The 15262-nt window shown below is 45.2% G+C and overlaps 1 protein-coding gene across 1 annotated transcript in view; it reads left to right on the forward strand.

The window, feature by feature from the left end:
• PDLIM1 (PDZ and LIM domain 1) overlaps positions 1 to 15262 on the forward strand; it is an 80875-nt gene that overhangs the window by 29179 nt on the left and 36434 nt on the right. Inside the window, exon 4 of the mRNA XM_084845146.1 lies at positions 5717 to 5901. Coding sequence (XP_084701272.1) covers positions 5717 to 5901 — 185 coding nt within the window. The remainder of the gene's footprint in view (positions 1 to 5716; positions 5902 to 15262) is intronic.

A 15262-nucleotide genomic window follows, 5' to 3' on the forward strand; every position in this document is an offset into this window, starting at 1 on the left:
TGCACGGCATAGCTTATGGCTTCACTGAGTTACACAAGCCCCTTCGCCACAACAAGGCAGTGATCCATGAAGGGGATTTATGATATTACCTCTAGTTTAAAATAGAAAAGGATGCACTACTATCTTAGGAAATATTCTCAGAGGATTGGGAATAGGCCCAGTTGCAAGCCCTGCATGCTATAAAGAATACAGGTTTTAGTTAGAATGTGGAGTTGGCATAAGTCTGACAAGGTAGTGGGTCTCTGGATCAGAAGTCATTATATGGGTTGCTAAATGTTCCTCTACTTTGTTAGATCTGCTCCCTTGTTAATCATTGTTTTTGGCTCGCAGAACCAGCACTAGCTGGAAAAACCTTTGTTTTACCTGGAGGTGTTCGCAGATTGCCCTTCTGCTTCTAGTTTTGCCCGTGGAGTTTGTGGCTGAATCCAGAGAGCCAAAAGGAATACAATGATGGGCGTTCTGTCTCTGGCCTATGCCTTGGAGGAAGCATGCTGAAATGGTGTAATGAACCTACCTACCCCTGTTAAAGTAGGTAGACTGAGCCCCAGGAAGCAGGAAGCTCTGCCAGAAGGGGTTTGGAATTTGGAGAGGTACTCAGGAGACGCACAGCCCGATCCCTATTCCCTCATCCCCATGTAAGAAAAATTGAAGCTCATCTAGGGATGGACGGATCCATCTCTGTCCGGGGTGGGGGGAGCTCGATGAGCTGCCCCCCCAGCTCACGTGGCCCAGATCCACTCAGCGAGCCTCCCTGCTCACCCTGCCCACCCGCTGAGCCGTGTGAGCTGCCCCTCCTCTCTACGCCAAGGACTTTGGCAGTCAAGCCCTTGTGCTATATGTGCATGAGGTCTTGACTGCCAAGTCCTTGGCGCAGCAAGCCCCCAGCGCTCTGAGAGCACTGGGTTGCCACCGAGGCCCTTCCTCCTCATGCCAGATGTTAAGGAAGCAGTTGATAGCTGGCAGAGGCAGGACAGGTCCCGGTGTGGCCAGCCCCCAGCACTTTCACCCTGGGGTGCTGTGATGCTCCCAGATGCTCGCCAAGCTCCGGAGCTTTCGGTAGCTAGGTCTGTCAGTGGCTCAGCGAGTGGGGTCTGGGAGGCTGGACAGGGGGAGTCTGTTAGACTCCACCCCCTTTTTGGACTTCTGCACCATCCCTAAGCACATCTATCATTTTGCTTGATCCCAGGACAAGGAGGAGCTGCAGGTGGGAATTCTCAGATGTAGTCCATGTGCACAATAATTATTGCATGTGGCCCCCAGCTTTGTACACATCTTGGTGGCCGTGCAGAGCTGACCATGGAGGGGGGATGACGACAAAAGGCACCCTTTGCCCAGGGCGCTATTTATCCTAGGGGCGGCCCCAAGCCCATCCCGCAACAGCACTTACAGCCATAGGTGCTGATGTGGCCTAACTTGGTTGTTCGGAGGCGGGGGGTGGGGCACTGGTCTGGCCTGGATCTTCCTGGCAGCAAATCCAGAAGATATAATTCAGGAATTTACTTAGCCACTCTCATGCTCGCCCAGGGCAAGTACATGAAGGCCTTCTGCCTTCCTTCCAACCATAAATTTCTTTGCCAAACGGATGTCATGATTTCTTTAAAACAGGCCACTGCATGAATTGACTTTCCTGAGGCTTTCCTTTAAAGCTTGCAGTGTCACATCCTCTAGGGATGAGGTCATTGTTGCTGTTCTGTGTATTTATTCCCATGGAAACATGAGAGTGGAAGGTTATAGAAACTGGGTGTGTAGTTTGACATTTGATAAGGCAGTAAGCAGTTGGCAAGACCTCTGAGGAAAGAACTAAACAGTGTAACAGCCTCCATTCTGAGATGCCTGGTGAACTTCACATTGTTTCTGATTTTTTGCATAGATACAAAATGCTTAATAAACACAGAGAGGGAAGATGTGGGAAGCTATTCATACTGTTTTATACCCCGCCCAGGAAAAGGGTAAAGGGTAACCTTTCCTGTTTTCACTCAGATTTCAAAGTATTTTAAAACTTTTTTTGCCTAGATGTAATTGGAAGAATTATTACTTAATGATCTCATGATTTCTACACTTCCTTTGTTGGTTTTAAGGAGTAATTCATGATTCTGAATATGTGAGACTATTAGGAGGCCTGAGTGGTCACCACAACTGTCAGGAAAACCTGGCTTGTCGGTTGGAAGAGCAGTCACCAGTCATCTGGCACTTGGCACATACTGATGAGATGCTAATAAGTAACACTTAGCATTTGTGTAGCCCTTTTAGTTGTTCAAAGCCCTTCACTTACGTTATCTTGTAATCCTGACAACAACACTAGAAGGTAGGAGAGTATTATCCCCATATTGCAGAGGTGTGGGGGCTGAGGCTGAAAGAGCGTGCCTTGCCGAAGGCCACTTAGTTCATGGTAAAAGCAAGATTTCAAAGTCTGATTCATAGCCCATTTTGTTATTCACTGTGCTATACCAGCTCTGATCAAAGTGCATAGATTAGTTACTTATGAAAACATTTGGAATTCCGTCATAAAGCAGTTTTCCAGAGTAAAGTTAGGATAAGATTTTGACAATATTAAACGCTTCATGAAGTAATGTTTGTAGTACTCTCAGGGGAACAACATAATATATAGATCTAAAAGGAGGCATTTAACTTAATTAGATAAGTTAAGGAAGAGCTCTGTCCTCCAGTAATATGGGGAAGTTTTGGTTTGTGTAACAGTTTTACAGAATTGTTTATTCATACATCCTGCCCTGCCCCACACACACACTATGGATCAATACCATGGCCGAATGGGAGGCAAGCAGTGTATGTGGAAGGCCTAATCTAACAAAGGGGGGGGGGGACATAACTAACCATAAAAAAATTCTTACCAGCACAAGAGCAAGTTTTCAGTCTTCCAATTGGAGTAGCTTGATTACATTTAATAAACTGCCAGGATTTATTGTATCCACTGTACCTGCTGAAAAGCTTTCCATCCCTCAGTCAAACCCTGATGGGGTCTGAATACCAGAAGTGTGGATAGCCAGAGCCAAAACTAGGGAGAGTTATGGATGTGGTTCTTACTTTTTAGTACCCGCTCGTGGGGAGGGGAATACATCCAGGCATTCTTCTTCCCCAACTTGCACAAAGATTTCTATCTGCTTTCTAGTTGAGGGACAGAGCAGGATGGAATAAATAATATCAATGGCCCACAGTGAGTTAGGATGAGGGTGCATGGTTTGGAGAAATGGGGTATGGCCTGGAGAGAGCCCAGAGGCCTGGAGGTTCACATTTGTCCCACAGGCTGGAGGTACCACACCCCTGCATACATAATGCTGAGTTAGTAACCACATCCAAATGTTCAAATATGAGAATGGGGACGAATATGAAAATACTAGCACCACCTTACATATTTTATGAGATACAACATTTTGAAAATGGCACGTTATGATCCAATCTGACCCTCTTAACCTCCCTACCATCAGAGGTTGGCTATCTGCTGCTGCTTAGTTGCTGCTCCTCTGACTTGTCTAAACAAACAACTAACCTCCCTCTCCAGATAGAGTCACACTTGGTGTACCAGCCTAAGCTGGTCAAAAGTATTCCTGGCTACCATCGCCACCTGTGTTTCCCCAGTTAGTGCCAAGTCTAGGAGCATTCCCAAGCTGCACATGTGATCTTTCATAGGGAGTACAACCCCATTTAACGCCACATGCATTGCTCTATCTGGATTGGTAGGTTTCCCAACCCACAGTACTTCTATCTTGTCTAAATTAAGTCTCAGCTTGTTTACCCTCAGTCATCCCCAAACTGGCTCCAGATAACGGTTCAAGCATTCAGTAGCCTCCCTAGGATTAATTAGATGGAAACAAGAGGTAGAGCTGAGTGTCATCCATGTATTAATGGCGTTTCACCCCCAGCAGTTTCATGTTGAAAATCATAGCGACAAGATCAAACCTTGTGGCACCTCATAGGCAATGGTCATGGGTTGGAGTAGAAGCCCCCCAGCACCACCCTCTGAGACCATTCATCCAGGAAGGACTGGAAGCACCATAACATTGTGCCTCCTATGTCCAACTCAGATAAACGATCCAGAAAGATACCATGGCTGACAGTATTGAAAGTCACTGAGAGAACCAGGAGAACCAACAGGGTCATCGTCCTCCTGACCATTCCCTGGCATGTAACCTACTAGACTGGCCAAAGCTGTTTCCATCCCAAAACAAGGCCTGAATCCAGATTGGGGTAGATAGACCTCGCAGTTGGGGAAAGGTGCATTAACTGTAAAGCCTATAAACATTGTCAAAATAAACTCTCTGTACCATATAGAAACTCAGTAGCTTGGTTCCTATGTCTTATGCATGGCATGGATACCATTTATAAGATGTACAAAATTAAGACATTTATTAAGGGAACAAAATATTGTTTTTCAAACGGTGGAATGAGATTGCTTAAATGTATAGTTCTTTCAGCTAAATATGCTTACTTATGTATTAGGTTTTCCCCTGCTAAATAAGCTCTCAATAGCTTTCCCCTCAGACCAGAGTTTCCTAGCCTTCACCCCAGCCAATCACTCACAGCAAGGAACAGATGCTGTACAGCAGTCTTTCTCTGCCTCCAGGATATTCTAGGATAATTCAGATATTTCAAAGACTATTTCAGGTCAGATCTCTGCTTAAAGCCTTCTGGAAGTAGGCTCTGCTGCCTGCTTGAAAAGTCACACAACCTCTCAAGCACAACTTCCTGCCACCAGCTCCAGTCTTTAGGTCTTCTCCCAGTCAGGTTCTTGTAGACTGGAAGGTTTGCTCCTTTCTCAGCGCTGGTCCCTTCACCCACCAGCTCTGCTCTTCAGATCCTCTTCCAACCAACAGTCAACCACTAACTAACCTCTAACTGACCTTTTAAAAACATTTCCTGGCTAGAACATCTGACCAATCATGTTCTTATCCTCTATCAGGGCCATCACCTACTGGTCTTCATTTAGCGACCAGAGGTTATTTATGGAATGTCAGTGGTTCTTTGTAACCACCAATCAAAATTGTTGGCCCCTTGACCAATCCAAATTGTATTTTACTATCGGCCTAATACCTATATAAAGAAAAGCAACTTCTCCCCCTAACCATTTTCAAACTGTCAGCTTGAAGTTTCTCTCCCATAGCAACCGTGGCTAAGGGCACAATCCTATGCAGGTATATAGAGAAAGAAGTCTTACAACTCCCGGCATTCCCCAGAAAGCAGTGCTGGCTGGGGAATGCTGGGAGTTGTAGGGCTTCTTTTTCTGTCTAAACCTGCACGGCATTGCACCCTAAGACAGCCACAACTGTCTTATGCCCAATACGCAGTAACAAAGCTCACTCAGGTTATTTGCAGAATATAAACATTACAAATCACAAAAAATACAGTGTTGCTTCACAGATGCACAGAAGGGAAAGAAAATAAGGGAGTGGCCTAAGATCACACTTTAAATTGAGATTGACAATTGGATTGCACTACAGTTCAGAAGATACATGTGTGTCATTGTGCTGGTGGTGCTCAGAACAAAAATCTGACTGCTTCAGGACCTGTGGTGGTCTTGATTTGGCCTAAGACTACCGCTAATGTCTTTGCAATAGATTTATTTCCTTTGCCTGCTGTCCTTTTCCCCTTCAGATTAAGCAAACCAATCTTGTTCTTCACATATTCCTGGAAAAGTTGCTTGCCAATTACCACCTGCATATCAACTGCTTCTGATTTTTTGTCTCTGCTCCCTTGCATGCAGGATACAAGGCACATAGGAAGTGCACACAACCGGAGTGCTATGCCATTTGCTGCCAGCACTTCACCTAAAGTCATCACTCCTCAATACAACAGCCCAGCAAGTCTGTACTCCTCAGAAAACATACAGAACTTCAACAATGCAGTGGAGTCCAAGTCATGTGTTTGTGACGAGGAGCCCAGTAAGAAGTAAGTGGTTTTGCTTAACAACACTGCAGGACAAGTCTTGCTCTAAATATGCACGTGGTGAGTATGTTATAATGCATCTCAAACTCTCTTTTACTTTCCAATAGGTTACTCAACTAGTGTATGCCTGCAAACAGGCATTTCTCAAGATGACAAAGTAAAACTAATGATTATTTCTTTGTTCTCTAGCTGCCTGTGCAATTTAATTGTGCGTTCAGCCTTTAAAATTGTCTTCCCACTCATTTAGGTCCCAGCTGATTTTATTATGAAAACGTTGTGTCTTTATTACTTTCATTCTCCTTCCAGTGAAAATGGTTCTGCTTTGCAGAGAACACAACATTGTCCCATTTATCACTGAAAGCTTTGGAGGCCTGGAAGTAATGCTTTTTTGGGGGAGGGATGGTTCAGAAACTTTTATTAGACTTTAAAACTGGAAATTTCAAGGATATATATAAAACACTTTTCCATCCCTGATAGGATAGAATCTTAGTATCTGAATTGTCGATGCAAGGCTTTTTGTGCCAAAAATTACACTTCCATGGGAGAGACTTCAGCTGATAGTGTTTCCTGTATATTTTACCAGTGCCAGCCCAAGACATGTTGCTATCTGAAGCAGAGTACAAATGACAGTGCAAGACACCACTCACCCACCCTGGCTAGTGCCCACACTTAAAAAAAAGACTGGCTGCATCATTCAGACACCAGTTCCTGTCTTCATCTATCCATCAATCATGTGCCACCTAAAGCAGGTCACTACACCCTGCTTGCGCTCTCGCTTTCTCTCCCTCCCTCCCTCCCCCCACACACACACCACTCACTCACACATAGATACACAGACATGCCCCATTCACACACACACCCATTCCAACCCCCTCTCTCTCACACACACACACACACTCTTTTACTCACACGCCCCATTCACTCACACACACCCCATTTACACACATACATGGTATTCAGTCACCCCCATTCATGTCTCTCTCTCTCTCTCACACACACACACACACACACACACCACATTCACTCGCCCCCTCTCTCTCACTCCCCATTCACACATGTACTACCATTCACACACACGTGCACCCATAAACTCAATTACACATACATGCCCCATTCAGTCATGCCCATTCAGTCCCCAGTCACTCACTCACGCATACACACACACACACACACACCTCATTTACTCTTTTACATAGACACACACGGACCACATTAACTCAGCCCATTCATCCAACAAACACACACTCTATTCACTCACACACATATACAGAAATTCCACTCACTTACATATTATTCACACATACCCCAGTCACACACAGCCCATTTTTACACAGGTATTTATACCCACATACACCCTGCTGCAGTGGCAAAAAAAATGGAGATGCTCCTTTAAGAACTGACCCTACAAGGTCCTCCTGGTACCTTGAAGTGGCAGCTACCATGGAAGCCAGCCTTGCATGCCCCTGATGGGAAAGGTAAGGGACACTCTGAGCCTCTCCTGGGAGAGGGAGGGCTTCATGGAGGTGGCATAGATCTCAGTCAGTTAAGTGAGGAGCCCACAGACTGCAGATTCCCCATCCCTGTTCTGAGGGATGGGGTGAGTGGAGTCCACAGTGCTTCCTGTCTCTTATGGTGACCCACAAGCACCATGTAATAATCTTAATTCTGTGTTCAGTAATCATAGAATCATAGAATAGTAGAGTTGGAAGGGGCCTATAAGTCCATTGAGTCCAGCTCAATACAGGAATCCAAGTCAGAGCATCCCTTACAGATGACTGTCCAGCCTCATTTTGAATGCGTCCAGTGTGGGAGAGCCCACTACCTCCCTAGGTAATGGGTTCCATTGTCATATTGTTTTAACAGTCAGGACGTTTCTCTTGATGTTCAGCCGGAATCTGGCTTCCTGTAACTTGAGCCCATGATTCCATGTCCTGCATTCTGGGATGATTGAGAAGAGATCCTGGCCTTCCTCTCTGTGACAACCTTTCAAGTAGTTGAAGAGCGCTATCCTATCTCCCCTCAGTCTTCTCAAGGCTAAACATGCCCAGTTCTTTCAGTCTCTCTTCATAGGGCTTTGTTTCCAGTCCCCTGATCATCTTCATTACCCTCCTCTGAACCCTCTCCAGTTTGTCTGCATCCTTCTTAAAGTGTGGTGCCCAGCACTGGACTCAGTACTCCAGATGAGGCCTAACCAGTGCTGAGTAGAGGGGAACTAGTACTTCCGGGGATTTGGAAGCTATACTTCTATTAATGCAGCCCAAAAGAGCATTTGCCTTTTTTGCAGCCACATCACATTGTTGGCTCATATTCAGCTTGTGATCGACAACAATTCCAAGATCCTTCTTGCTGTTGTTGAGCCACGTATCCCCCATCTTGTAACTGTGCATTTGGTTTCTTTTTCCTAGGTGTAGAACTTGGCATTTATCCCTATTCAATTTCATTCTGTTGTTTTCAGCCAGGCACTCCAGTCTATCCAGATCACTTTGAATTTTGTTTCTGTCTTCCAAGGTATTAGCTATCCCACCCAATTTTGTGTCATCTGCCAATTTGATCAGCATTCCCTGCATCTCCTCCTCCAAGTCATTATTAAAATGTTGAATAGCACTGGGCCTAGGACTGAGCCCTGCGGGACCCCGCTCGTTACCTCTCCTCAGTTTGAGAAGATCCCATTGATAAGCACTCTTTGAATCCAGTTCTGTAGCCAACTGTAGATCCACCTGATTGTTGTTTCATCTAGCCCACTTTGAAGTAGTTTGCTCATCAGGATATTATGGGGCACTTTGTTGAAAGCTTTGCTGAAGTCGAGGTATATTATGTCCACATAATTCCCACAGTCCACAAGGGAGGTGACCTGATCAAAAAATGAGATCAGATTCGTCTGGCAGGATTTGTTCTTGACAAATCCATGTTGGCTTCGAGTAATCACTGTGTTGTTGTCAAGTTGCTTCCAGATGGATTGCTTTATCATCTGCTCCAGAATGTTCCCAGGGATGGATGTCAGACTGACTGGTCTGTAGTTCCCTGGTTCCTCCTTTTTACCCTTTCTGAAGATAGGGACAACATTAGCCCTCCTCCAGTCATCTGGCACTTCCCCCGTCCTCCATGATTTCTCAAAGAGAATAGACAGCGGTTCTGAGAGTTCTTCTGCCAGTTCCTTTTTTCCTCTAGGATGCAGTTCATCTGGGCCTGGAGATTTGAACTCATTCAAAGTAATTAGGTGTTCCTTGACCATATGCCTATCAATGTCAAATGCCTATCAATCCTGCCCCTTCAGCCTGTACTTTGCCTTTGCCAGAAGACTGAGCCGAAGTAGGAATTGAGCACTTCTGCCTCTTCTTTGTCATGTGTTATCATTTTGCCATCCTCATTTAATAGTTGAACCTTTCCTCTGTCTTTTACTATACATGTATCTGAAGAAAGCCTTTTTGTTGCTTTTAGCCTCCCTCGCTAACCTCAGCTCGTTCTGAGCTTTAGCGTTCCTGACGCCATCCCTGCAATTCTGTGCTACTTGCCTGTATTCTTCCTTTGTGGCTTGGCCTTCCTTGCAGTTCCTATATGTGTACTTTTTTGTTTTCAGGTCATCTCTAAGCTTTTCGAGAAGCCACATTGGCTTCTTCTGTTGTCTTCCACCTTTTTTTCTTGTTGGAATTGTTTGTAATTGTGACTTTACAATTTCCTTTTTAAAAAACTCCCACCTATCTTGACTCTTTTTCTCGTTAGAGTCGCTTGCCATGGGACCTGACTTATCACTGTTCTCAGTTTATTAAAATCAGCTTTCCTAAAATCCATGGTACGGGTTTGGCTACACTTGGCTTTTGCTTCCTTTAGAACCATGAACTCAAGTATAACATGGTTGCTTTCCCCCAGAGTTCCTATAACTGCTACTTTACTCACCAAGTCCTCTCTGTTGGTTAGGATCAAGTCAAGGAGAGCCAATCCTCTAGTTCCTTCCTCTACTTTCTGTAGGAGGAAGTTATCCGCCACACAAGTCAGGAATTCCTGGAGGGGCCATGTTTTGCAGAATTTGTCTCCCAACAAATATTGGGAAAATTGAAGTCCCCCATTGCTACTACATCATGCTTCAAACTTGCAGATACGCTTTCTGGTGGTGGAACTTGAAGCATTTCAGTTAAAAATGAAGAAGTAGTCATGCCCTATATATTCATTTAGGGCTTACAGGGAGGAACAAAGATGAGTATTTGAATCAGTGGTACAGATAGGTAATTTTAGACCCTGGACTTCACAGTCCTACAGCCCCTCACTCTTTTAGATGGCCATGTGTTGTTGTGAAGCACACAGCTAACATTTATCTCCCCCTCCCATGGGTATTCCTTGCTTTACAACTGCTTCTACATTTCTGATATGTAAAACAAAAAAAGTGTGTGTGGCAGGGGAGAACTGTTTGCCATCCCTGATTAAAAGAAGAAATACTCTGAACATCTGCAGTTTTGTATATTAAACTCATTTAAATCATAGCACTATCATGACTACAGGAATAAAATGGAGCTTGCTTCTGCTGGTCTGATGCTCAACACATTTACTTGGGAATAAGCGCCATATTGTTGTAGAAAAGCGTAATATATTTTTAAAGCAAAAATAATAAAATGAGCTTTTGTAACCATGTGCATGCCCAGCGAGCTACTCCCTGACCATAATAAATTTTAAATAAATAAGAAAGGATGCTGCAGCTTGTTGCATCAGCCCTGGTCAACCCAGGTGTTGATGTTAGGCCAGTTTGCCACTGCCCTCATGTCATTCTCTGGGTGTTTGTTTCGGGGGCCATGGGCTGCAGGGCCTTGGACTTCAGGCCCAAGGTCCAGCCCTAGCTGCACCAGTGATTTGAATGGTCAAATTTACCTGTGAAAGGTATGTGTGAGCAGGGGCAACTTCAGGAGAAAACGTTACATTGGAATTGCCCCATGAGGCCGGTTATAATAGCCTTTCTCAGTTGTTACTTTTCTCTTTCTGTCATGCATGTTGTGGCTCTCAATTGTTCAAGATGGTCAGTCACTGCTTTATTCACACAAACATGAAGGATCAGTTCCACTGTGTTGAACTTTGAACATTGTTATTTTGAACATTGAACTTGTTTCCATTCTGAATGCTCTTGTCATTTGTCATGTCTGCCCATCAGCCACAAACTGGCTAGTTGTTCCACTTAGTGTTGGACAAGTCGCATTTTTAAGGACAGCTGGGCTTCTCTTGAAGAAGGAGTAGAGGGGAAATAGAAAACACTGCAAAGATTCCAAATGCTGTAGAAACAAACACAATAAGAATTTCAAAACTTCCCTTACTTGGGTGTATCCAGAAACTTTCTCTTGGTGGGACCCAAGAAATTTTGCTGTGGCAGGTTGTTTTTGGACAGTGTTCCTGGACACCTAATGTGGGCGAAGCCTAAGTGATCAGTGCTGAGTCTGATTACTCCCCTAAGGCCTTCCACCGGGAATGTACAATGCCCAACACATTCCCCTTGTTATACAATGCCTGGATAAGACTTTTAATAAATGTGGACTTGATAAAACAGCACCCACCTCATTCCCCCTAGTCCTTCCTCATGGCCCTTGTGCATTACACATATGGGTTCTGCACTTGCACAGGACATCATTCCGAACATTATAGGGCTTGAACCCAGGAAGAGCTTGAATCTTGGAAGCCCCACCCCAGCCTCAGTGTGCATGTCTAGGGTGTGGCTCCTGCCTTCCCACTCAGTTCCTTTTCGACTGCTGCAGTGGACACATCATTTAGGACTGTTCTCTGTGATTCTCGGTTTTTCTTTTTCTTTTCTTTTACTTTCTATGATTTATTCTCTTTATTTTCCTCATCCTCTCTAGAAAGTCATCACAGTAGGCTGTCTCATGGGGCCGCCACCACTCAGCCCTCCCAAGGGCTTATGGGACATGTTCAGGACATGTGGCAGATGTGGGAGTAATCCCCCACCATCCGATGGACACTTCTTGTGCCTCTTCTGTCTGTGCAAAAGACCCCTAGTGGCTTTGTGTAAACATTGCCAGGTCTTTACATGCCAAGCACAAAGGAACAGATCCTCTCAATATTCAGCTCACTTTGGGTCCAGGCTCTTAGATTGGCTGATGGCACAGCTCAGGACTGTTCTCTGTCCCGTCTGGCCTTGTCCCTCTTCTCCCACCCACCACCTCCTGCAACCTGGGGATACCCACCCAGTTCAGCCCCTGTCTCAATATTGTCTGCCTCAGCTTTAGCCCTGCCCTCCTCAGTGGCCTCTCTACTGGCTGCCCCCTCTGCAGTATCTCAGGACCAAGCAGGTCCAGTCGCACCCAGACTCTTTGAGACTCTAAAGGCTACGTGTTGTGCGGAATCACTACCCATGACTGACGGTCTGAAAAAGAAGAAGTCTAAGGAAAAGTTGGAGCTGCAGTCCCCAACCTTTTTGGGCCTATGGGCCCATTTGGCATTTTGAAGAAGTGCCCTGGACACCACCACAATTTGGCTGCTGCATGAGGGAGGGTCTCTCTCTCTCTCTCTCTCTCTCTCTCTCTCCCTCTCTCTCTCTCTCTCTGTAGCCTGCCTCCCTGCCTGCCTGCCTGCCTGCCTGCCTGCCTTCCTTCCTTCCTTCCTTCCTTCCTTCCTTCCTTCCTTCCTTCTCTCTCTCTCTGTCTGACTCCTTCCTTCCTTCCTTCCTTCCTTCCTTCCTTCCTTCCTTTCTTCCTTCCTTCTGTCTCCCCTCCCTCCCTCCTGCTCTCTGACTTCTCTCTCTCTCTCTCTCCCCCCAAAATTTCGTTCCTCTTTCTCCCCTACACCCCCAGGCTTCTGTCTGTCTGTCTTTCTCTCCGGTCCCCCAGCTCCCAGTTCCTCTTTCTTTCTGGTTCCTTTTTCTTTCTCCCCCCTCCCCCTCCCCCAGCTTCTTTCTTTCTTTCTGCCCATATTGCTAGGAAGGAGAGAGAGGGTAGTTTATCACATCCTGTGCAGTGTGGTCTGGTGTTGCTATCCACACTTGCCTAGGAGTAATGCTATTGAACTCAGTGGTACTTACTTCGAAGTGACTTGTATAGGATTGCTCTGTTTATAAAGTTGCTTTAATCATGCAGAAGATGGAGGCACATGTGTAGGGGAAATGAGAAGCGAGAGTTTGTCTTCTACAAATTTTTTTTAGTATGCATTGTTAGAGTTAGGCTCAGTCTTAGCTCCTTCCCCAGGGTCTCTGTAAGATAAATTTCCAAGTGGAGTACTGGTTGCATCTTGTCTCTAGTGCACATGCATGTAAATATCTGTACACCATAAGATACCATGCAGTGCACAGCGAGCCATTTTACATGTTGTTATTGTTCAGTCGTTCAGTCGTGTCCGACTCTTCGTGACCCCACGGACCATAGCACGCCAGGCCTTCCTGTCCTGCGCTTTCTCCCGGAGTGTGCTCAAGTTCATATTCATTGCATCGGTGATTCTATCTAGCCATCTCATCCTCTGTCGTCCCCTTCTCCTTTTGCTTTCAGTCTTTCCCAGCATCAGGGTCTTTTCCAGAGAGTTTTCTCTTTGCATTAGGTGGCCAAAATATTTGAGCTTCAGCTTCAGTATCTGTCCTTCCAATGAGCAGTCAGGGTTGATTTCCTTTAGGATTGACTGATTTGACCTCCTTGTAGTCCAGGGGACTCGTAAGAGTCTTCTCCAGCACCACAGTTCGAAAGCATCAATTCTTCGGCGCTCAGCCTTCCTTACAGTCCAGCTCTCACAGCCATACATTACTACTGGGAAAACCATAGCTTTGATTAGACGGACCTTTGTTGGCAAGGTGATGTCTCTGCTTCTTACTATGCTGTCTAGGTTTGCCATAGCTTTCCTCCCAAGGAGCAAGCGTCTTTTAATTTCATGGCTACAGTCACCGTCTGCGGTGATCTTGGAGCCCAAGAAAGTAAAATCTGTCACTGCTTCCATTTCTTCCCCTTCTATATGCCAGGAAGTGATGGGGCCAGATGCCATGATCTTCGTTTTTTTAATGTTGAGTTTCAAACCAGCTTTTGCACTCTCCTCTTTCACCCTCAACAAGAGGCTCTTTAGATCCTCTTCGCTTTCTGCCATTAGGATGGTATTGTCTGCATATCGGAGGTTGTTGATAATTCTCCCGGCAATCTTAATTCCGACCTGTGATTCATCCAACCCGGCGTTTCTCATGATGTACTCTGTATATAAGTTAAATAAGCAGGGTGACAATATGCAGCCTTGTCGTACTCCTTTCCCAATTTTGAACCACTCGGTTGTTCCATGTCTGGTTCTTACTGTTGCTTCTTGACCCTCGTACAGGTTTCTCAGGAGACAGGTAAGGTGGTCTGGTACTCCCATCACGTTAAGAATTTGCCAGAGTTTGTTGTGATCCACACAATCAAAGGCTTTAGCGTAGTCAATGAAGCAGAAATAGACATTTTTCTGGAATTCTCTTGCTTTCTCCATGATCCAGCAAACGTTGGCGATTTGATCTCTAGTTCCTCTGCCTCTTCTAAACCCAGCTTGTACTTTCGGTAGTTCTCGGTTCGCATACTGCTGAAGCCTAGCTTGTAGGATTTTGAGCATCACCTTGCTGGCATGTGAAATGAGCGCAATTGTACGGTAGTTTGAACATTCTTTGGCATTGCCCTTCTTTGGAATTGGAATGTAAACTGACCTTTTCCAGTCTTGCGGCCATTGCTGAATGTTCCAAATTTGTTGGCATATTGAATGCAGCACTTTAACAGCATCATCTTTTAGGATTTTAAATAGCTCAGCTGGAATACTGTCATCTCCGCTAGCTTTGTTGTTACTAATGCTTCCTAAGGCCCACTTGACTTCACTCTCGAGGATGTCCGGCTCAAGTTCAGTGACCGCACTCTCCTGGCTATCAGGGACATTCAGATCTTTCCTGTATAGTTCTTCTGTGTATTCTTTCCACCTCTTCTTAATTTCATCTGCTTCTGTTAGGTGCCTGCCTTCTTTGTCCTTTATCATGCCCGTCTTTGCACAAAACGTTCCCTTGAGATCTCCAATTTTCTTGAAGAGATCTCTAGTCTTTCCCAGTCTGTTGTTTTCCTCGATTTCTTTGCATTGTTCATTTAAGAAGGCCTTCCTGTCTCTCCTTGCTATTCTCTGGAACTCTGCATTCAGTTGGATAGATCTTCCCCTTTCTCCCTTGCTTTTCACTTCCCTTCTTCCCTCAGCTACTTGTAAAGCCTCATCAGACAGTCCCTTTGCTTTCTTGCAATTCTTTTTCTTTGGGATGGATTGAGTTGCTGCCTCCTGAACAATGTTACGGACCTTGGTCCATAGTTCCTCAGGCACTCTGTCTATCAGGTCTAATCCCTGAAATCTATTCCTCACCTCCACTGTATATTCATCAGGGATATGATTTAGGTCATACCTG

Source organism: Heloderma suspectum, chromosome 3 (genome assembly GCF_057233095.1).
Source record: "Heloderma suspectum isolate Gila_16-S chromosome 3, 16-S_ref, whole genome shotgun sequence".
Taxonomy (NCBI): domain Eukaryota; kingdom Metazoa; phylum Chordata; class Lepidosauria; order Squamata; family Helodermatidae; genus Heloderma; species Heloderma suspectum.